General features: G+C 38.4%; 1 protein-coding gene across 1 annotated transcript; it reads left to right on the forward strand.

Annotated features, from left to right (window-relative positions):
• The first annotated feature begins 8,840 nt into the window (after positions 1 to 8,840).
• LOC121771327 (phosphatidylinositol 4-kinase beta 1-like) lies at positions 8,841 to 22,172 on the forward strand. The gene is made up of 16 exons (XM_042168109.1): positions 8,841 to 10,854; positions 13,861 to 14,049; positions 14,134 to 14,182; positions 15,116 to 15,248; positions 15,353 to 15,785; positions 15,906 to 15,986; positions 16,076 to 16,198; positions 16,967 to 17,036; positions 17,695 to 17,792; positions 17,887 to 17,991; positions 18,745 to 18,798; positions 19,294 to 19,437; positions 19,590 to 19,643; positions 19,736 to 19,810; positions 21,113 to 21,196; positions 21,285 to 22,172. Exons 1-16 carry the CDS (start codon positions 9,109 to 9,111, stop codon positions 21,384 to 21,386), a joined length of 3,540 nt encoding a protein of 1,179 aa, XP_042024043.1. The 5' UTR covers positions 8,841 to 9,108; the 3' UTR covers positions 21,387 to 22,172.
• Positions 22,173 to 23,860: the final 1,688 nt, after the last annotated feature.

Here is a 23,860-nt window from a genome sequence, read left to right on the forward strand (position 1 = left end):
TGAGTAATATTTTCTTCGATTATGGTAACTTCCAGCTATGTAAGTAGCCCAAATCCATCATTTGTGTCACAATTGTTGACGTTTAAAGTAGGTCACATGCAATCAACAACAATTAAAAAATAAAAGAGGAAGAAGAATGGTAATTCATCTGTAGTCACTTCATTCATTCTTATCGAATTCAACACCGGTTTGGGTGGGTCAGCGGGAAAATCATTCAAATGGAATATGGAGTAATTACTTTTTACTCAATGTGGATGACTTAGGTAGCAAACGACAATATATAACTACTCATCACTGGTATTTTTTTACATTATATTGCTAATAATAGTACATACTAATATAAAGGCATTTTACATTATCTACAGAGATAAATCACACACGCGTTCACTCCGAGGAATTTAACATTGTCAGAATATAAAGATAGTACTACTAGAATATTTCTTGTATAAATTTTACTCTCTAACTCATTAATATTGCCACGTATCAATGATTAAGATGCACAATATAGTAGTAAAACATTATAGATGACTTTAATTGAAATAGTAAAAGTTTACATAAGCCATAAGCTGAGTACGGTGCCCGCGTGTACTTCACGGGCAATACTATTGGTATTCAACGCAATAAAACAATGACATTTCTTACCTAAGTATTCCTGTTCTTCTCCTTCACTTTCTCTAGTCTTTCTACTTTTACCAAAGTATTGCACTCGGCTGCGCAGGCCTAGGAAACATCTCAGAAAGAAAATAAGGACATTCTTCTCTGAACCTAAGAGAATCCACAACGGCGGCCGTCCAGGCAGACGTCCGCCATTACACAGCATCCAAGCGGACGCGGACGTGCGATGCGGACACCGGAGTTCCGCGGCATTCCGGGGACGTCAGTCGGGTGACGTCCGCCATTGCGCTGACACGAGGGACGTCCCGACGGACGTCCCGACGGACTTCCCGATTTTTCATTTTTAAAAAAAACTCTTTATATACGGCTCGTTGAACTTCATTTCATTCACACCACTTGTTTTAACGAGTTTCTCTCCCTCTACTTTCATTTCTTCAGAAGATAAATGGAGCACTTCGATAGTGATTCCCCCGCCACGAGCGAGTCACAAACGCCGACTTTTCCCATTAGAGTTGGGGGAAATGCCGGCGGAAGTGCACCGATGTCCGGGGTGATACCCGGAATGGCGCCGATGATGCCCCAATCCCAAATGGCGGGGATGATGCCCGGGTACTACAATATGTACCCCCCTTGGTGTGGGATGATGCCACAAATGCCCGGAATGAGTGCCGCGATGCCCGGGATGATGCAGGGCATGTCTGCCGCTGCGGGGGGAGCAGGCAGGGGATCCCCCAATCACCTGGGGACAATGTCTATCGCCCCTACATGGATCTATTGTCGGGTGATTCCCCCCAGAGTACTCCTCTGGAGACTCAGTTCACCAGCATCGAGACTTTCTCTTTTAAGGAGTTGGGGCTATCTCCGGTCAGGGATTCTACCACTGAGATGTCATCGGCGGGAGGGAGGACGCGGAGGCAAGGGAGAGGGAAGAGCAAGGCCACTACCTCGTATGCGCGTGCGGGGAACGAGGGTGGGGCGGGGGCCGAGGGGGGAGGAAGCCGGCAGGAGAAAGAGGACCATCTGGGCATAGAGGAGTGCGTCGTGCTGGCGAAGGCCTGAATCGGTGTAGTCGAGGATCCCTACGTCGGGTCTAACCAGCATATCGACAGAATGTGGTGAGCCGAAGCTACCTCCAATTCAAACCGCCCGGTGGGAAGCCTTGTGATGGAGAGCAATGCCAGAAACAGTGGGAGCGGCTGAGGAGGCAGCTCAGCCGACTTGCCAGCATCTCTACCAAAACAACCTCCGCACGGCAACCAGCGGCATGTCCGCCGATGATGTGAAGCTTCTGTCTCACCAGCAGTACCCCGACAGTGAATTGGGTTTCGGGGATTTCAAATATTGGGAGGTCTATCTTGTGGTGCAAACTTCAGCCAAGTTTAGTTCGGGTGTTGAAGCTGGCTGGCCGAAGCGGACGAAGATCAACCCCTCTGGGGAGTACAGGAGCAGTGTCGGTTCCCACGAACTCCCTGAAGCCGAGGCAGAGTTCCCGACCCCTCAATCCCGCTGCCGTCACCCTGTTGGGCAAAAGTCCGCGATGCGGATGGCTAGGGGAAGCGCCAGCGTGTCCGGACCCGAGGTCCAATAGGCAGCTCCTTCCGCAGCTCATTCCCAGATCGATCCCGAGCTCCCCTGCACTCGCCCGCATACAGCAGCATGATTTACTTTTAATCACCATGGAGAAGTGGCTTTCAGCGACTGACCCCGTATACAAGATTATGCTGAAGGATGTCATCGACAGTATGCGGCGCGATTTGGGGATGCTACCACTGCCCGATAATTACGACGGGACTAGCGGCGGAGACGACGAGGAGTGAGACGGGGGCCACATTTGTCGAAGCTGTAGGTTTTTTTAACTATGTATTTTTTTTAATAATTATGTATATTTTTTGTTTTAAATAAAGTGGTCGCATTTTCTCCGTATTTGTGTCGAAATTTTAATTCCGTAAATTATTTAATTCCGTAAATTATTTAATTTGGTGAATTTGTGAAATTTTATTATTGTGGGAAGTCCGTCGGGATGTCCTTGGGGATGTCCGCCATTGTCACGACCGCCCCTAGGGTTAATAAAAGCGGGCGATCACGACTTAAAGGGGCTTAATGGACAGGCATAGAAGACTAGGGTTTTCAACAAGAGTTTGACCAAGAATTTAAGTTTAATAAATAAAACAACCAAAAGTATTTATGTTCAACAAGTAAATGACTAAGGGTTTAACATTTATTCAAAATAAGTAACGAGTTTGCAAATATCCCAAATGAAACAGTTTTTGAATTTAAATAAAAAGTATGTAAAGCAAATATCACAGCAGAAGCATCCAAGAGAAGAGTGACGTCATGTGTGAAGACACGACGACACTCGGAGTTTCAAAACGACCATAGTTTATTATTAATTCCTGCTCAACACCACCAACCGCTCGTCGCTACTCAACCTGCACATAGAGAAAATATATGCAGGGCTGAGTACTTTTGAAAATGCCCAGTGGCTCATGCCGAAAACATTTTAAATAAGAGTACATATTATCATGCCATTCGTAGGTAACCATCGGGGTTTGAGCTTTATAAAGGCCCGAGGCACCAAAATATTTTCCATTGTTCAAAATAGCGACTGCGCAGTCATTTTTCCCCATCGTCATCAACCATATCTGCCAATACATGACAAGGAATGCGGCCGCAAACCAGGTCACTAGACCGGCCAGCCCGTACGCTAGCACACAGTCTACCATAGGTGTACACTAATCCAAGTAGGGTTTGCGGCCCTACGAGGACCCGAATTCGATTTATATAACAGTGGCAACAGCCACATCAGATAGGCACGTTAAAACAAATCACGGCATGATAATCGCTTTAAACCACCCTTATAGCTCCACAGTCATACGTAAAAGATTTTAGTAAAAGAAAACCCACAAAATGTAGGGTAGTAAAGAAGCCCACCTCGACCGTTTAGATTTCGACTACTGCTTTCCCTTTGTTATCACGCTTCGCGCACGAGTTATTACCTTTAGATAATATATATATCTTATCAGTCACAACCATCAACTTAATATTATGCATGTCCCTAACTTTCCTTTTTCCCCATCAACATATGGAATTCACCTCATAGCATACCTCTTTGCATATCACATCATTCCATCACATATATAATTCATGTATGTCATTCATAACATAATAATATAGTTGTTTTTGTAAAGGTAGAAATCTGGCAGCACTGCGCAACTATATTGTAAAATTCATTAAAAATTCACCCGACTTCCGTTGGGGCTAAAACTTTACCACAATACAGTATACTCATCTAATAACTTCCAGTTTAAATTTCATGTCAAAATACCCCTTTTTGGTCGGTCAAAAAGGACAACGTAACCTACTGGTCGAGAAAACATTTTCTGCCAGAAATGCGCAGTCAACTTTAAAAATTCACCAAAAATCCATCTTTTATCCAATGAGTTGAAATTCACATACAACATAGAAGACATCAAGAAATTTACTCAGGAAAAAGAATCGATCAAATCGGAGTTCATTTGGTCAGTAAAATGCATGTCGGAACATACTATCCGAACTTATAGCTTTTCATGCATTTAAAAATTCGAATTAGGGTTTATCCCTATTTATTCAAAATCAAACTTTTCATGGGTTTAACACACAAACATGCTCAAAAGGGTCCTTATACTCATGCTCTTATAACATCATACATCATTCACCATGGATTTATTAATTCATCAAACAAATTCATTCAAAGCGCAATCAAACATACACACACAAATTCCCACCGATTGAATCCCTTAGATTTGAAATCCCTACACTCTCTACATGCATGAGGGAGTCAAAGAATGTTTAGATGGGGAGGAAAGAAGAATAGGGTCTGATTTTTACCTCTCTTGGACGAAACAAACGGTAGGAACGAATAAAAACTTGTTTCTTCAACAATCTCTTGGAAAATTCGAAAGGATCTTGAGTATAGTAGAAGAACAAGTGTGAGAGAGTGGAGAAGAGGGAGGGGGCATGTGATTGAGGTGGGAGGCGTGTGATTTGAGGTAGGGTTTAGGAGTCTTTTATTTATAGAGTTTAGGGAATAGAATATCTCCCAATTAATTAGAGAATAATTGGAGAATAATCACAATAAAGATGGGAGAGATTTGATGGAGGTAATTGGGGTGTAAATGATGGAGAAATAAGGAGGATATTTCGAAAATCATGGCTATTTAATTAGCCTTTGATTTAAATTTGGTGTTTTCACGGAGCAGAATAAAATAATACGGGGCAGGAAAATAAATAAAAATCCTCCCAAATAATATGATAGTAGGCGTGTGAAATATTCCTCCCACAAGGAATAATTTCCAAATCTTTAATAAAATAGAGTAGGGAAAGATTTGCTAGGACATTCCAATTAAAACATGGAAAGAAATAATTAAGGGATCAAAATAAATAATGAATAATTTCCTTCTCCTACAAATTAGGAGATTTCGAATCCCCCTAAGAAAATAATAGGGGCCAATTTTTATCAAGAAGGAAGTAAGGTAATTAGGCCTTAGGATTTAATTTGGATAATTATCCCAAAATAAATAATTAAATCCAAGAAATAGAATTTCTCTCCAATAATTTTGGTAGTGGCCAATATTTCCACAATAAAAGGACAAGGTAATTATTTATGATTCACCGCAATATATTTCATTCCACATCAATTAATTTAAGCCACGTCATAAAATCAACGAAATTGACTAGGTCAAATCAAAATTAGGTCATCGAATCAATCACATAACAATTCATCATTTAATTCGTGACAATCAAAGCAATAAATGCAACGTCTTAGGGTTCCAAAATTAGGGTTCGAAAAGTGGGGCGTTACAGCCATTGTTAGGTTTATTGCATAGAATGATAGTTTTGCCTGATAGAATGATACTCTGAGTTGATAAAATGATACTTTTGACTAACTGATAAAATGATAAAATGATATATGTTAGGTTTATTGCATAGAATGATAGTTTTGCCGGATAGAATGATACTCTGAGTTGATAAAATGATACTTTTGACTGACTGATAAAATGATATATGTTAGGTTTATTGCATAGAATGATAGTTTTGCCGGATAGATGATACTCTGAGTTGATAAAATGATACTTTTGACTGACTGATAAAATGATATATGTTAGGTTTATTGCATAGAATGATAGTTTTGCCGGATAGAATGATACTCTGAGTTGATAAAATGATACTTTTGACTGACTGATAAAATGATAAAATGATATACTCCCTCCGTCCCACGTTACTTGAGGCGTTTCTTTTCAGCACGGGATTTAAGAAAGTTGTGTTTAGTGAGTTAAATAAATGTCACGACCACATCTCCCTAGTCAAAGAAAGTGTAGCTATATCGCGACTAAATCTTACTGAAACTGTCTCAACTCATCATAAGATGCTTAATTTAAAGGAAACTTTGTCTGAAATGTGTTGGGGGTACAAATCATACTGAATCAGAGTAGTTATGAAACAATTGTCTTTACTAGAACAAGTTCTAAATTTGCGCAGCGGAAGAGTACCAAGACAAATGTAATATGTGTGAAGACATACTACACCAGCTATCTTCCTACTTATTTAGCCTTCTGTCCCAACACCTCCTCGGCTTTGACATCGATCAACCTGCACATTAAGGAAAACAATATGCATGGCTGAGTACTTGATGCACTCAGTGGACTCATGCCGAAAACTGTTTTCTTTTAATTGTCAGCCAAGTTGAGTGAACGCGGGGTTTTTCTGAAAATAAGTCTCGGTCACTAAAACTGTTATTTCTTTCTAAAAATAGACTGCAGTCTTTTAAACTTCTGATGATATGCCATATCAGCTGCGTGAATCGGGAATGTGGCCACATTCCACGACCACTGGGCCGGCCAACGCTACGCTAGCTCACGACCCCGGACCGGCCAACCTGGCGCTAGCTCACGGTCCCTATGTGTACACTAGGACTTCTGTCTATCTTGAGCTTCTTTGATTCTTCCTCGGATCTGTCGAACAATTTCTATCATTTCCTCTACAGAGTTTGGTCCGAGAATCCTTCTCTCACCAACTTCATCCCAGTAAAGTGGCGATCTACACTTTTTCCCATAGAGTGCCTCATACGGGGCCATATCAATAGTTGCCCGATAACTGTTGTTGTAAGCAAACTCTATAAGTGGAAGTACTGTCTCCCAGCTTACTCCACGGTCAAGCACTACGGCTCTTAACATATCTTCCAATGTCTGAATCGTCCTTTCGGACTGTCCGTCCGTCTGTGGATAGAATGCTGTGCTGAAATTCAACCGAGTGCCTAACTCTCGCTGTAGGCTCATCCAAAATCTAGAAGTAAATTTTGAATCCCGATCTGAGGTGATCGTTACTGGTACGCCATGCAGGCGTACGATCTCTTGCACATAAATTTGTGCCAACTTGTCCGATCCGTATGTGATACGAATTGGTATAAAATGAGCACTTTTGGTGAGGCGATCTATAATCACCCAGATGGCAGTGTTTCCTCGCTGTGATTTTGGCAATCCTGTCACAAAATCCATTGCTATATGCTCCCATTTCCATTCCGGAATCTCGAGAGGCTGCAACTTCCCATAGGGTTGTTGATGCAAAGCCTTCACTTGCTGTCAAGCCAGGCATCTCTCTACAAACGAGGCTATGCTTCTCTTCATGCCATCCCACCAAAATTGCTTCTTCAAGTCCTGATACATCTTCGTACTTCCAGGATGGGCAGTGTAGGGTGTCTCATGAGCTTCACTCATGATCTCGTCCCTAAGTGCCTCCTCGTTGGGTACGCATAATCTCCCTTTGAAAGCGAGAGCATTATCCGCCTCTTCGCGGTAACCATCTCCCTTTCCGGTCCTCACTCTGAGACAGATCTTTTCTAACGCCTCATCACGTCTCTGGGCGTGGATGATTATGGCTCTTAAGTCTGGTTCTATGACTAAGGTGGAAATCCTGCTGTCCACCATCTCTGGGGCTCTGACTATCTCCAGTCGCATCTTAGCGAATTTCCGGATGAGCTCTTCCTCTTGTATGAGGAAAGTAGCCACTTGAGGTGCAATCTTTCTGCTCAAGGCATCTGCTACCACATTGGCCTTGCCTGGGTGATAGTTTATACCGCAGTCGTAGTCCTTGACTAATTCCAGCTATCTGCGCTGTCTCATATTCAAATCCTTCTGCTCAAAGAAGTACTTGAGACTCTTATGATCTGTGAAAATCTCACATCGAACTCCATAGAGATGATGTCTCCAGATTTTTTTCAAAGCGTGCACCACTGCTGCTAATTCTAAGTCATGCGTCGGGTAGTTCAACTCGTGCGGCCTTAACTGGTGTGACGCGTACGCATTAACCTTGCCCTTCTGCATCAGCACGCACCCGAGTCCGACCTTCGATGCATCTGTATACACCACATAGTCGACTCCCGTTTCCAGCACGGCTAGAACTGGCGTTGTGGTCAACCTTTCCTTTAGCAACTGGAAGCTTGCTTCGCATTCTGGGGTCCGACTGACTTTACTTCTTTCTTGAGCTGTTGAGTACTTGGTCTCGCTATCTTAGAAAATCCTTCAATGAATCTTCGGTAGTATCCTGCCAGTCCTAGGAAACTCCGAATTTCATTGGGTGTCGTTGATGACTGCCAACGTTGCACGGCTTCAACTTAGCGGGGTCTACTCGGATCCCTAGTTAGTGTAATAGTACTCCATGTTTGTGTATGTTTCGTGTCCATATATAAGATTCCTGAATTTAAGAAGACGAGTTGATTTGAGAGTGATACTTTTATACAGATTCCATGATGGAGAAACTTGGAATATTGATTTCAAAATTTAAATTGATATTGACGGGAGACGCGAAAATTATACTCTGTATTACTACAGGATTAAGAGATGTACTAGGTGATGTACTGATGTTACAGGTGATCCCTTCTAAGTGTCGCACATTAATTTTAGAATATTCAAATCCACCTATATATTTAATTTAAAATAATTAATTTTCGACTGCCCCATAAATTGGAGTATTTAAAGTTTGAAATCGATATGGAGTAGTAATATTTTTTTATTTAAAAATAGTAATTAATTTTCGACTCCCCATAAATTGGAGTATTTAAAGTTTGAAATCCATGTGGAGTAGTAATTTTTTTTATTTAAAACTAATTAAGTTTCGACTCATAGTAATATTTTTTTATTTAAAATAATTAAGTTTCGACTCCAACAAAGAAAAATAGCCATCGCCGTCACTAACCCAACTCGAAACTTAAAAAAGAAAAAATCAATTTAAAAGGAATTCCCCCCTCCGCGCACGTTAGCACCACCACCATTTCCCAATTATTCCGCTGGTGCCGGCCAATTTCACGGCGCCGGTCGAAACCCCTATTTCCAAATTCCCTTTGTGTACATCGTCTTCTATTCTGCGCCTGAGGGGATATCACTTCAAATTCTCAAAATTAGGGGTTTTGGATTGAGATTGATTGATGCCCATTTCTAGGATGAGCAGAAGAATTTGACGATGGCGAGGCTACTGGGATTGACGCGTGCCTTCGGCGAGTGGGCCGAGTCACCTCGCGAGGTGACGCGGACGATTCCAACCAGTGAGAGCATCGGTGAGAGCGGGTGGCTGATTAGGTTCTTCGATTCGTCCTTTTTCTGCGAATGGATCGCGGTCAGCTACCTCTACAAGCACGATCATCCCGGGGTGCGGGATTACTTATGCAACCGGATGTACACTCTTCCTCTCTCCGGCATCGAGAGCTACTTGTTTCAAATTTGCTATATGTTGATTCACAAACCTAGCCCTTCACTCGATAAGTTTGTGATCGATATATGCTCAAGATCCCTCAAAATTGCGCTTAAAGTACAATGGTTTTTGATGGCGGAGTTGGAAGATGTAGATGATAACGAGGGGATTAGTAGGATTCAGGAGAAGTGCCAGTTTGCAGCTACTTTGATGGGTGAATGGCCTCCTTTGATTAAACCTCAGACGTCGTGGAGTAGTGGTTTTATGTCATCTTCAAGTAATATCAATAGTAGTAGCAGTAGTCCTACTGGTAAGAATCAGGTGCTGAATAGGTTGTTGTCTTCTAAACAGAAGTTGCTGTCATTTACATCTTCACCGCCTCCAAGCAGTACACAGCCATCACGGTCTTTGTCATTTTCACCCTCATCAGGGATATCTCAGGATGATGGTGGTAAGGTATTAGGATCGCCAGATGAGAGTAATAAGATTTTTAAGAAGTTCATCCCAGGGGCCAAGGTTCGCGATGCTTTATTGTTTAGGAAGTCGGCCGAGAAGGAAGATGAGGAGCTTGACAAGGATGGTGGATTCTTTAAAAAGTTGTTAAGGGATAGTCGGGATGAGGATGTGAGAAGGTCAGGGGATAAGAACAAAGAGTTTGTTGAGGAGACCGAGAAGGAAGGTGGGTTTTTCAAGAGGTTGTTGAGGGATAGTCGGGATGAGGATGCAAGAAAATCACTGGCTAAGGAGAATGAGAAAGAACCTGAGAAGGAAGGTGGGTTTTTCAAGAGGTTGTTAAAGGATGGCCGGGATGAGGAGATGAAGAAGTCGGTGGATAGAAGTAAAGATGAGGAGGAGCATGAGAAAGAGGCAGGTTTTTTAAAGAGGTTATTGAGTAGTAGTCGAGATGAAGATGTGAAACAGTCAGTTGATAAGGATGATGATGAGTCGGAGAAAGATGGTTTCTTTCGCAGGATTTTGAGTGGTAAAGATGAGGAGGAAGTTACCACTAGTTCAGATGGATTTTTCAAACGGTTGTTTCGCGAGGGTAAAAGTGATCGAGATGACAAAACTTTGCCCAGAGCTCCAGAAGATGATGAAAGAGAAGGGTTTTTCAAAAAGCTATTTAAGGACAAGTTTGAGGACAGGAAGGATGGTAGTGATAAATTCGATGATTTGGAAAGAGCATCAAAGTCCTGTGATGATCCTGATAAAGAAGGATTTTTCAAGAAACTATTTAAAGAAAAAAATGAAGACAAGAAAGATTCAGAGTGGAATGATGAGGACAGGAAGGTACATGCAAATGGTGAAGATGAGGAGCAATCAGAGTTTGCGTTATTCCGTAAGTCTTTTCGTATTCATCCAGAAGACTCCAAAGCTTCAAAGGCAAATACCAACGGCTATAACAGTAGTGCGCATGAAAGCAGTCCTGGAACAGAGAACTTTTTCCGGAAGTTGTTCAAGGATCGTGACCGTTCTGTTGAGGATTCTGAACTCTATGGCTCCAGAAAGAACAAAGTGGTCAGTTCCCCATATTTAAATAAGAACCTGAATCTTACCAAAACATGAAAAGTTTTACTACTGATACTCCGTGTTAGGATGTCATCTTTAGGGGTGGAAAATTATACCGAAATACCGGACTTACCGTACCGGAAAAATACCGAAAATACCGATTTTTCGGTATACCGCAGTTTCTGGTACGGTATGATACCGTACCGCAGTGTTTCGGTACGGTAACTGTATCAATTTTTCTATACCGCGGTATACCGAATCCACGGTATACCGGTATACCGATAGATTATTTTATATATATATATATATAGAGTTGTGATCAATGTCGAACCAATTTTAAAGACCGAACTAGAGACCAAATCTGGGCCATTAGATCTAGTTTATTTGATGAGATGTGCTGCTGTGTAAATTTTTCGGTCTTCATTATAGGCCCATTTTACTTCATTGTATAGGTTTATTACTTCATTCCGTACGTAATACCTTGAAACTACAACATGTTTTTACTTTCTTTCAGTAGGTTTTGAAATGATTCAACATATATTTCATTTGAATTCATTGACCTGAGTTTTTACTTTATTTACATTAAAAAAATGCAATTTATTCAAGTAAGTTTATTACTTCATTCAGAAACGTTATTACTTCATTGGATAAGGTTTTTACTTCATTCCAGTAGGACTTCAAATGCTTCTACACATACTTCATTCCAATAATTTATTACATCATTCCATGTGTTTATTATACCATATCAGCGTTGGGGCGGTGGTAATAGATATTGTAGAGAGAAAGAACGGCACGCGACGGCGAAACCGCATTTACGTACTGGAATGAAGTAATAATCCTACTGGAATGAAGTAAAAACCTACTGGAATGAAGTTAAATCTTCGTAACATGTTAGTATGACTTATTTACCTTCGGATGAATTAAAATAGGCTCGTGATGAAAGCGAAAATAATTGATAAATTTGTGTCTCTCATCCATAAAAAACTAGATCTAAAAACCCTAATTTGGTATGGTTCGGTGGTTCGGTTTTTAAGAGTGGATTTGTGAATAATGGGACTCTATATATATATATATATATATATATATATATATATATATATATATATATATTAAATATGTTATAATATATATTACATTTATATATATATTATATTAAAAAAATTTAAATGTAATATTTTGGATATATATTATATTAAATTTTAAAAAATGTATATTACATTTATATATATATTATATTATATAAAATTTAAAAAAATTTAAATGTAATATATATATTACATTTATATATATATATATATATATATATATATATATATATATAGGGTTTTGATCTATGCAAAACTGGATTTAAATACAGAAACGCAGAACAATATCATAATTAGAGCACTTTTAGGTCATAATTAGGTAATTTGTAGGTCATGCTAACAAAGCATGACCTAAAACGATCTTAGTATGACATTAAATCCAAATATTATAATATGACCTAAAATTGCTTAATTATGACCTTCCGTGTTTTTGGTTAATTATTGACCATTAGATCATCTAATCCTAGGGCTGAGATTTGGTCTGCATTTCTGGATTTAAACACATACTTATTTTGATCATCTCCCTATATATATATATATATATATATATATATATTACATTTATAAATATTTTGGATACAATAGGTTTTTTTGGTATACCGTTACCATACCGCATATCGTTATTACGGTATGGTAACGGTATCAAAAATTATCATACCGAATTTCCGGTATACCGGAATTCCGATATACCGGAAATTCGGTATGGTATCGGTATGGAATTTTGACATACCGTAATTTCCGGTACGGTATGCGGTATGGCACGGTCGGTACCGTACCGACCCACCCCTAGTCATCTTCAAAGTAATTGGTGCAGTGAAGTAGTTCCTGATTCTAGCTTGGACATCTTTATTTTAAAAAAGTTGTTTCCCTGGGTGTTAATATTAGTGTCAGGAATAATTTTTGCAGTGAGGATTAGTTCCTAATTCCAGCTTGGAAATCTATATTTTGGAATAGTTGTATCTCTAGGTGTAACTATCAAAGGGGCATCATCGAAGATGTGGGCCAAGGGGCAGCAAATGGATGATGGGCCTTGTATTTGGGTTCGCCACCCTTGTGCCATTCATGGACATCTGGTTCGAAAGGGGATGGATTGATATGAATCCCAGATCAGTTCCACATGAAAGTGTGGAATAATATATAAGTGAGAGTCAACATTTTACCTTTGACTTGGTTTTGGGTTAAGTTAGGGATCCCTATATTATATGCTTATCATAGTCGAAACTGTTGAAAATATAAATTTTTCCTTAGGAATGTGAACCAGATAATTCTCCACCCTGGAAGAAAACATATTATTGATCAATAGCTGTCTACAGCAAATGGCAGTAATATGGCTTGGTTTAACTTTCTAAATTTAAATTAACCTGCTAGTGAGTTATAGATTTTCAGTGTACAGGTTTTAGGGGAAGATGCAGTATTCTATGTTCGATCTGATCTTAGGTGAAGTTCCCTGTTGCTCTTGATTGAGTCACAGGTCTTCTTTAGCTCAATGTATTTCATCAAAATGTCTGTTTATGTAGCTGACTTATGAGTGATTGTCTACCTCTGGTATTATTAATGAATAGAGATGAAATAAAATAAGGTATACTAAAAGATTATGTAAAATGATGGTAAATTTGATATGGTGAAAGAAACGGAACTGCTTTCTTTGATTACTCTATTCAAACCATGGTAGATCATGGATTTTGACCTTTTTGGATAACTATATGCATCATTCTTCAGGAATCAGGATATATTTGAGAGTACTATCTTTTATGTATCATTTATGTCCTACAAGGGAGGTAATTGTAATCATTCTTGTGGTATTGTTTAATATGTATAATTAGAGTTGCATATATTTATAGCAGAGATTCATTCCTATTATTTATTAAGAAATGCTTGATATAGGTTGGCTTCTTTAACAAATTCATAGCAATGGTATTTCATTTTGCAGAACTCTCCTGGCTCACCAAAGCAGCAAAGGGAAAAGTCAAATGCCAAACCTCCTCTGCCAAATAGTGCATCTCTGTTTAGAAAAGGGACATATCATGAATCACTTGACTTTGTTCAAACATTATGTGAGACATCTTATGGCCTCGTTGATATATTTCCTGTTGAAGATCGAAAATCTGCTCTTCGTGAGGTTGTCTTAATTTTTCTATTTGCTTCCTTCAAAATCGTTGAATTTCATCCATCTAATGAACATTTCGTTCTTGCATTCTTTCAGTCGCTTGTAGAAATCAATGCACATATAGATGATGCACAAAATAGTGGAGGTAAACGAAATTTAACATTGGTTCATGTTTTGATACATCAGCTTGCCCTTACACTAAAATATCTATTTTTAATATGTAGATTTTTTGCTAGAAATTGTATATGCTTTCTTTACTGTTCTATCTTATCTTTGGTAAAATATTCACCTGGATTTTCAGAATATCTGCTTTCCTTCTTTCTTTTTACTTGGGCATTCTGCCTTTCTATTTGTCTTCTATGGTGCTCTGGATTTCTTCAACGAGAAACTTATATGGCTTTATTATGAATTAATTTCGCCAGCTTGTTGTAGTCTAATGAATTGTATAGTTCTGAAAGCTTGGGAGTGACTACTTCTTTTAGCTTTGGACTCTTTGTTTGTTCTTTTGTTTCCTAAGTCTATTAAGTATTAAGTCGTGTGCTTATTCCATTTCATGTGGAATATTACTGTTTAGTTATCTCTGAGAGCACGCCCCAGTAGGGCTCTGCTTTCGGATTGTGTCCCCAGATTCTCAACAGTTTCCTTCATTTAGATGAATACTTTATGACCCTTGAATGCTAATACTTGCATGTGGATTCCTAGATTTTATGATTGATGAACTAGGTGGCGACTTAACGAATCTAGCTTTTGGAATACAATCGGCTTTGCATGCAGAGACTGATATAATCTGGAGGAATAGCTGAGTTTGTTACTTGTTCAAGAATGCAAGAACTATGGAGCTAATGCATTATGATTTTTACTTGTGTTCTGTGTATAATTGTATAATAACATTTCTTCAAGATTTGTTGGTCTTATGACTACATATAATCTAGTTTATCTTTGTTTGTTATGCATGTCTGCACATTTCTTTTATGCTGTCACTTGTGTATTGACCAAACAAATAACTGTATCCTCATTAGCGTCTTTAGATCGCCGGGGGAGATTGATTCTCTGCTCTATTTATATGGTGATCTCTCAGGAATATGCTTTCCAATAGGAAGGGGTATGTATCGTGTGGTTCACATACCCGAAGATGAAGCTGTTCTTCTAAATTCCAGAGAAAAGGCTCCCTACTTGATCTGTGTGGAGGTTTTGAAGAGTGAAGCTCCCAGGTGAGTTTTGTTCCCAGAATAAGCTAGGTTGATACCTATAGTGTTACTTCTTTCATATGAGAAATGAATATTTTTTATGATTTTTTCTGCATCTTTTCAAATAGTAATTCTAAGGATGGATCAAATTCACAAAAGCTGTCCAGAGGAGGAATTCCATTGGCAAATGGAGATGCACTTTTGCCAAAGCCACCACCATGGGCGTATCCTTTGCGGACAGGGCAGGATGTGTACCATACTGGTTATGATAGGATGTCCAGGTCTACCTCTGAAGCTATAGACCAAGCAATGGCTCAGTTATGGGAGGCCAAAGTGAAATTTGTTCGTGTTAATTTCTCAGTTGAGAAGCAACTGGACCATGATGAGCCTACTGCTACTGATGCTGGCTGGACCAGAGAGGCTGACCGTGATTCAGAATGGGTAAGGGTTATGTTGTCAGCTGAACCTGGGATTAGCATGGATGACATAGTGGATCAAGATCTACCTCGCCGGAAGGAGCACCGCCGTGTTCCAAGCACTGTGGCTATCGAGGAAGTCAAGGTAATCTTCCTATGTAAATTTTCTCAGTGAATATCCTTTTACTAAGGCAGATCTTTATGTGCCACCGTTTTACATGAGATATTGATATTCATTGGTTGTAATCTCCACGCCCCCCCAAAGGCTGCTGCTTTGAAAGGAGAAGCACCTCCTGGGCTTCCTTTGAAAGGGGCTGGTCAGGATTCATCAGATGCACAACCAAAGGTGAATATATTGTCAAAAGTCTAAATGCCTGACTTCATTGTAAGTTATGTTTTCATGGGTTGTCATTATGTATATTCCTATTTTATTAGGTTGGTAATGGTGGTGACCCCAAAGTCAGTGATGCATTAGCTGGTGAACTTTGGGAGGTTAAGAGGGAGAGAATATGCAACGCCTCAATGTATGGTAAACTACCTGGGTGGGACTTGCGTTCTGTAAGTTACATCAACTCTTAGTTTCTGAATGATAAAATTTCATAGCTGCTTCATACGTACATCAAAGTGACATAATTTTCTTATTCTTGATTGTCTTCTTTTCTAAAAATTAAATTATTGTATTTCTATATGACACAGCCGCACGAGACAACCATTTGTAATGTATCAGAAAGGATAGCTTGGATTTGTTAATAACTTAATACTCAAATTAACTGTGTTGAGTCATAAAATAACAATCTAATAATTGAGTTGTCTCACATGAAGAAAGTTGGATGAATATCTTTCAGAAATTAACACAGATATCATGCATGCTATGTGTCTTGGAAAGAACTACATGGGTTCTAAATCTTCTGCTGCATGCTTGCTACCCTTTTTCTTCTCTCTGTGTAATTAAAACCAGAAATTAAGCCAAGGGATATAATTAATTTTAAGTAGTCTATCTATAATATATATGATCTGTACTTGATAGCTTTGATCTATCTGGGTGTATTGGGACGGAACCTCATTGCTTGACTAATATTTTCACCATATATGTGTTGACAAAATAAGTTGTGAATCATGATTGCTTCATCTTTTTCCACAATTCTTGCCATATTTTATGAAATGATGTTTCTCTCCCTATTTCTAGCGAACTGTGCCACATATAAGTTTCATACTTCTTAATCTTGTGCTTATGTTCTTCCACCGGAAGTACATTGCAATGTACTTGTGCCCTCATATTTCTTTTCTCCCTTGAATGGCTTTTTATTTGATTCTTGTGATATATAGGTGATTGTGAAGAGTGGGGATGACTGTAGGCAGGAACACCTGGCTGTACAACTTATTTCTCACTTTTATGGTAAGTGACCCTCTCCCAAGAGAAATTTAGGTTTACATTTTCTGCCTACCCACTGGTCTCAGTACTACTATATTCAGGTGTTCCTTGGTCATTAGTCTTTAAGTATCATGTGTGCTTAGTTAGAAATGTGTATCCAGTGGTGATTTTGACTTGCCAGGACACTGTTTGAGAAATCACCATAGAGGAGGGTCTCATAACCCCTATCTATCTAGGCACTTAATGTGAGTATCAAGAATGGCCTCATAATCACATCATCCATGATCAATTATTTAAATGACTTAGCTGTTGCATATATAGTTTTCTTTTGATCTGTGCCACTAATTTGGTTTCCACACACAAGCAAAATAAATAGGAATCATGTGATGGCTTGAGTGGATATTTCTCATTTGAGAGCAAAAGGCAGTTATCATGTTAAGTTCTGTGATGATCAGGAATATTCACATGAAGGCACTTGATCTACCTCCGAGTTTCTGATATCAAATTATTTCACGGAGTTCATTATATTAGTTACGCTTCCCTGGGTTACTGTCCAATTTAATTCATAGTAGTGCGATAATGATGCTGGATTTTAATGTACACTTCACTTCCCAAATTTTGCTTCAACTTTCTTCCTTCTTTAACCTATATTGATTGGTTTTTCATCACTTTGCAATGCTAGATATATTTCAGGAGGCTGGTCTCCCACTGTGGTTGCGCCCTTATGAAGTTTTAGTTACTTCTTCTTATACAGCTCTTATTGAAACCATACCAGACACGGTAATTATACTGCTTCATAAATTTAGTCAAATATCCTCAAATTATGGCTTTTATCTTCAATGAAACTTATTTTCTGCTATTTTATTTTCGTCAGGCATCACTTCATTCAATCAAAAGTAGGTTTCCAAACATCTCAAGTTTGCGCGACTTCTTTGTTGCCAAGTATGAAGAAAATTCTCCTAGCTTCAAGCTCTCTCAGGTAAACCTGATTCTGGTCTGTTTAATTTTGAAAAATTGAATTGTCACTACTGAACTGTGTCTCTGTGGATCGTGTTCTTTGGTTAATATTATGTTTAGGAGTTATGTAATAGTAGAACTGCTTTGCCATTTGTTACTATATTATTTGAATATCTGTTTATCATTTTTTCTTTAAGTTACCAAACCCAAAAATTGTGAAATTCTCCTTATTATAAATTTTATGTGATGTGCTATTGGAACTAGGTAGTATGTTTTTATTTGATATCATGCTTGATCTTCAAAAGATTAGGAGCTTTGTTTGTACTCTCACTCTACCGTGCCATCGTGGATGAAAATTAGCGGAATACCTACATTGCCATCCCTTGTTAGTAGAATTGGGCAGATACACTTGTCTTATGCATTAATAGTCCTTGTTTTCATATGAAATAAATGACTATTTGCAAAAATGAATGCAATGAGTTGATTTTTCCTTATAAATCTAACCCGAGTCAACAATTTGACACCAAAGAGTTGACCCAAGTTCTAATTTGAAAAAATTGGATTCCTTGGGTACTTCTAATTTGATAAAAAAAAATATGGTTCTGCATGTACAGCCTACTACTAGTCTTTTTTTTATCATCGAACCAGTTTGTGGAGAAAACCGATATTACAATACCAATTATGAATGTTGTTATTCTTCTTGTATGGGCTCCATATGAATTTTCTTTTAGCTAGTGTGGACTCAATAGTTCTGAGCTGTCTTTCTTCTTTGCAGAGGAACTTTGTTGAAAGCATGGCCGGATACTCTCTAGTATGCTACCTTTTACAGGTAAACCTCATTTTCTCTCTTTAGCAGCTGCTAAAAAGACGACACTTAATATGAGCTGGCTAGCTGCTTTTAAATATTCACATATTTTGTGGTGAATGATTGGATATCAGAATATCACAACTTATTTATTCTACTTCAAGAGTATTATATTGAGATGTTTCATGCTCCACAATGCATGTTTTTTTCTGTCTTTCTCCCATGTTTGTGTTATCGCTTAATGGTTTTATCCGTTTATTTGATGAACATAAGGAGTTTTAATTGATGCCATCTATCAAGCTTACTGACAAATTCATATATTGCTAAAAAGTTCTTTACCTCGGTGAAATTAGCAAATAAAACACATTTTGTGTTTTTTGTTTTTTTTTTAATCTAGGCTTCCTCTCTTGCTTAGGATATACACCTGGAAATGGCACTAATTTGTTGTTTAAATTTACTGTTGTTCTAACCATTCTGTTTACAAGTGATCTAATGAGGGTTTTCTTTGTTTTTCCCCAGGTGAAAGATAGGCACAATGGAAACTTGTTGTTGGATGAAGAAGGCCATATTATACACATAGATTTTGGTTTCATGCTTTCTAATTCACCCGGCGGTGTAAATTTTGAAAGTGCACCATTTAAACTAACCCGTGAACTTCTTGAGGTAAGATATTCTTTCATGCAGCCTATAAAGCTAGCATTTTCCTTACGAGTACGAAACTGTGTATGAGTTCACTTAGGCACATTTTTCAGATCATTTGGGTTCTGTAAGTTAAAAAACTTTATGAATGAAACACAGCTGTTGCTTTGTACTAGGTCATGGACTCTGATGCTGAAGGAATCCCGAGTGAATTTTTCGATTATTTTAAGGTAAGTGGTGTACTTTGTCCTCTAGATCAAATGTGCACGAGTCAAGGCCAGTCTTGTGTTTATATCTTTTGTTGTCAACCTATATTTTTCAGGTTTTATGCATCCAAGGTTTTCTAACGTGTCGCAAACATGCGGAGCGCATAATTCTTCTTGTCGAGATGTTGCAGGTGAGATTATTTGATTTTTTTATAAATTATTGTTTACTCAATTAACTTGTCATGATTGAGTATTTGTAATCATTCCACCGTGTTGCATTCTTAAAGGGTTATTATATAGGTGGATCAGTGGACCAATATGTGGTGTGTTTATGTGACAGTATTTGTTATGTAATTACGATATACAGAGTCGTCTCTGTCTGGAACCTTCTGTTAAAATCTGCTTGGGAAGTTGTCTCTGGCCTTCTTGAACCTCCTTTATCTCATATGAGAACCTTATGTGAAGAATGTTGCATAATGTCTGTAATCATATTTTTCGTGACGGTGAGAGTGAGATTGTTAATCATCAGAAAGTTAAAAGGAGGTAGCTTCTCCTATAAGTTAATTGGATGTGTGCGTGGAAAGCATTGTTAAGATACCTTAACAAAAATAATATCTCATTTCTTTTTAAGAACCTACGAACCTGGGTGGAACACTAGTGTATTGATGGAAGGAGAAGATTCTACTGATCCAGCAAATGTGTTCTCAATTGTCTGTCTTATGATATATAATCTGCCCATAATGAAATTTCATCCATGTGTTACGAAATCGTGCATGGTTGATGCAGACCTGTTAAATAAACATCTTTACATTAGTTTATCTTCGTTGTAGGTGAGACAAATTGAAGTGACATTAAACTCCATTGAGTCATATCATAACTAAAAAGTCTGATGCTTATATTTCTATGATGCACTCATGGTTGATTATGGCTTTCAGCATTATAGTAGAGGAATATAAAAATCAAAATACTTCAAATTTTCTAGGAAAGTTTTGAACTTTTGATTCATAGGGAATGTTTGAAGATAGCCTTTTTAATTATAAATAAGGAGTGATTAATGGTGAAGTTGTGTAGGTCCACATAACGTTAAGAAGATTGAATGAGGATGCAAAATCTTCACTTATTTTATTATACAAGTACAATGCGTTTTGTTATTAATAAAAGGTTAAAAAAGAAGGGAAACATGGAAAATAATAACAGCGATGTGATTTATTCTACTAATAATTAGCTCATTTCATTTCATGGTGACCTCTTCGCCATTAAGAAAGGTAGCGATCTACTGGCATTGAACTTTGTATGATATATTGATATAAAGCTATATCTCTCATGTGTATAACGTTTGGTTGCTTGTAATCCATGTTTCTTCGAGAGTGCTTTATTTAAGCCCTTAAGACAAGATAACTGAGGAATGAGGATCTCTTCACTTATGTCATGAGAAAACTATTAGCAGCATCATAGTTTTGACCCAATCTGATTCCATTCCCCATGTTTTGCAGGATTCTGAATTCCCTTGTTTCAAAGGTGGTCCCCGGACAATACAGAACTTGAGGAAACGGTTTCATCTTAGTTTGACAGAGGAGGTTTGATCCCCCCCCCCTCCAATATGCTTTTGTTGTAATCTATTTATTTATTGTCCATCCCTTCACAAACAATGTTCTCCTGTATCAGCAATGTGTGTCTCTGGTCCTTTCACTGATCAGCAGTAGCTTGGATGCATGGCGGACGCGTCAGTATGACTACTACCAGAGAGTCTTAAATGGGATATTATGAGCATGGATGAGACCTTTGACAGTTGAGTTGGGAGAGTGTATTTTTATGTGCTTGAGGATATATGGTTTCATGGCAGTGAACAATTACGCTATATCATCACTGATAATATGCATTGCGGTGATACTTGGGAGTTGGATCCCATTTTCTGTCAGTGAGCATGTTTGTTACTATCAAGTCGGAAGTTCTCTCTTTCTATGTATAGCTGATGAAACAGCTATGCAGGAGAAGTTACTCCTTTTTTTGGCATTTTCCCTTAACTCGAGGAAAGAGATTCAGCTGACCTAGTGGAGTTTTCGAGGAGGGGTTCGACGTTTTAACCCACATTGTGTGGGGCATACTGTACAGTGTGATTGACAATGGAGGTGGGGGTGTAAATCATTAAAGACAGCATTACTTCGATTTTTGAGTCTGCTACACCAATTGATCTGTAGCAAAGAACTCAGTCTGCCTGTATATCTGCTGCCACACTGTTAAAGCTTTGATCAGTTTACATTCATAAGCTGCTCTCTTTCGCACTCTCAACTCGCCAGCTTCCATCTCCGGCCTTGATTCTTTTATGTTAAAATGCTCAAGTAGCATTCTGTTGTATTTGTGTATAAATTTCAAATTTGTTTCATACCCATAGTGCAATTTTCTCATTCGGATAGAAGTGTGAAAGTTTGATTGGCATCAATTGTTTTACACGTCTAAGCGGTACAAAAACACGTACAGGTAACGTGCTAGTTATCGTATTGCAGCTCCATCTGTGAACCTCTCAATATTTTACGAGTTCGTGCTCTTTCTGAACCGACATGAGTTTTGGTGGCTTTATCATTTCTACGTTGTAGTTTGCTTGCAGCTTCTGGTATTTGGGTTTGAATATGTGCATTGTGTAGAGTGGGGCTTGCATATCTTATTTGCTTGTTACATGCTTCTTTTATTATCATAACCATTTTTTCTCGGTAACTATGATAATGAAGTCTATATACATGTATATTGGGTCATAACTGTGGTATAATAGTTAATAAATTAACTATGGTATCCATTCCTTAAGAATTGCATATTTGTGGTCATTGAACTTTAGAATCAATCTTTACTTAACATTCTAAATATTTTTAAGGATTGCATATTCGCATGAGTAAACTTTAAAATATGGAGTACTATAAAACAAAATAAAATATTGATGTTAATAATAATTTTGAAGGTATTAGAATGAAATTAAATGTATAAAATCAAATCAAATAATGCAAATGTAGACTTGACAATTGCATTATATGAAAATTATCAAATGAGAATTTGATAATTTTCATATATACATGTGGTACGTCTAAATATCATTTGTATGTAATGCTATCTATTGTCAAGTCTACATTTGCATTATTTGATTTTATCTTATACATTTAATTTATTCTAATACCTTCAAAATTATTACTAACATCAATATTTTGTTTTGTATTTTTCCAAATCCTACGAAGGGCACATTTTATTAAATTCATTTGTTCCAAATGCAATAATTTTATACATCAAATATTAGCTTTTTTAATTTCACGATTAGTGATGCTTACAAATGATTTTCATATAAGACATCTGACAGGATACATAAGTATGCGGAAATTAGCAAATGAGAGAATCTATCATAATCTAAAGTGCCAGTTTAATGAAAAGACTTTTTTGCCCTTTTTGGCGGGAAATTGTGAAGCTATTTTGTTTGCCCTTTTGGTCATTTTGAGAATCGACAACCATTGGATAGAAAAAAAGAAACTCCTATAGAGCAATAGTGGCTTCTCAAATAGTCCAACCAAATGCAAACTTCTTGAAGAAGATTTGAAACACTTTTAAATAGATGGACTAGAATCTGCATTTTGTGGACTAATTTTGTGATTGCAGTATAGCAAGATTGGTTCTGCTTGGAATCCGGCGACAACTGGTGGGTGAGGCGAGGAGAGAGATGCCGGAGATGAAGGGAAGCGGCGACGCTGCTGCTGTGCAGGATGGGTTACTGCGGCGGCGGTGGTGCAGGAGGGTCGACGGCGGCGGAAGCGGAATAAAGAGAATGAGAGCCGACGGCGGTGGCAGCTGGACTCGCACGCCGGTTGTCGCCCCTTCATATCGAGTCGGAGTGCTGCCGAGATCTTAGTCGGGACGGTGTTGACAGTGGTAGAGAAGAGCGTTTCTGGGTTTACATGCGGATGGGGCCATTGACAGTGTGGCGTCGGGAGGCAGAGGATCGTCATGGGGAAGGTCGACGAGACTGGAGATGGCCGGAGTGAGAGTGCTAGCAAGACCGATTGAATAGGAGATGGAGTAAGAGATAGATGTGGCGGCGGCGTGTTAGGAGACGCCGATTTGATTGGAGGTGAATTTTTTATGTGTTCTCCTTTAGGGTTAGTATTTTTAGGGTTATAGTTGTTGGGCTTAGAGTGAGTTGGGTTGTAACCTAATATACTAAGTACTACTATGATTCTTATATGAGCTTTAATTTGTTAGGCTTGGGA

Source organism: Salvia splendens, chromosome 16 (assembly GCF_004379255.2).
Source record: "Salvia splendens isolate huo1 chromosome 16, SspV2, whole genome shotgun sequence".
Taxonomy (NCBI): Eukaryota; Viridiplantae; Streptophyta; class Magnoliopsida; order Lamiales; family Lamiaceae; genus Salvia; species Salvia splendens.

Excerpts from the sequence above, each read along its gene's own strand:
- LOC121771327 (XM_042168109.1), top strand. The coding sequence starts at position 9,109 with ATGGCGAGGCTACTGGGATTGACGCGTGCCTTCGGCGAGTGGGCCGAG. Across the intron at positions 17,992-18,744 it reads CTAGCTTCAAGCTCTCTCAG|AGGAACTTTGTTGAAAGCAT; the intron begins GTAAACCTGATT and ends TCTTCTTTGCAG. Across the intron at positions 19,644-19,735 it reads AATTTTTCGATTATTTTAAG|GTTTTATGCATCCAAGGTTT; the intron begins GTAAGTGGTGTA and ends TATATTTTTCAG.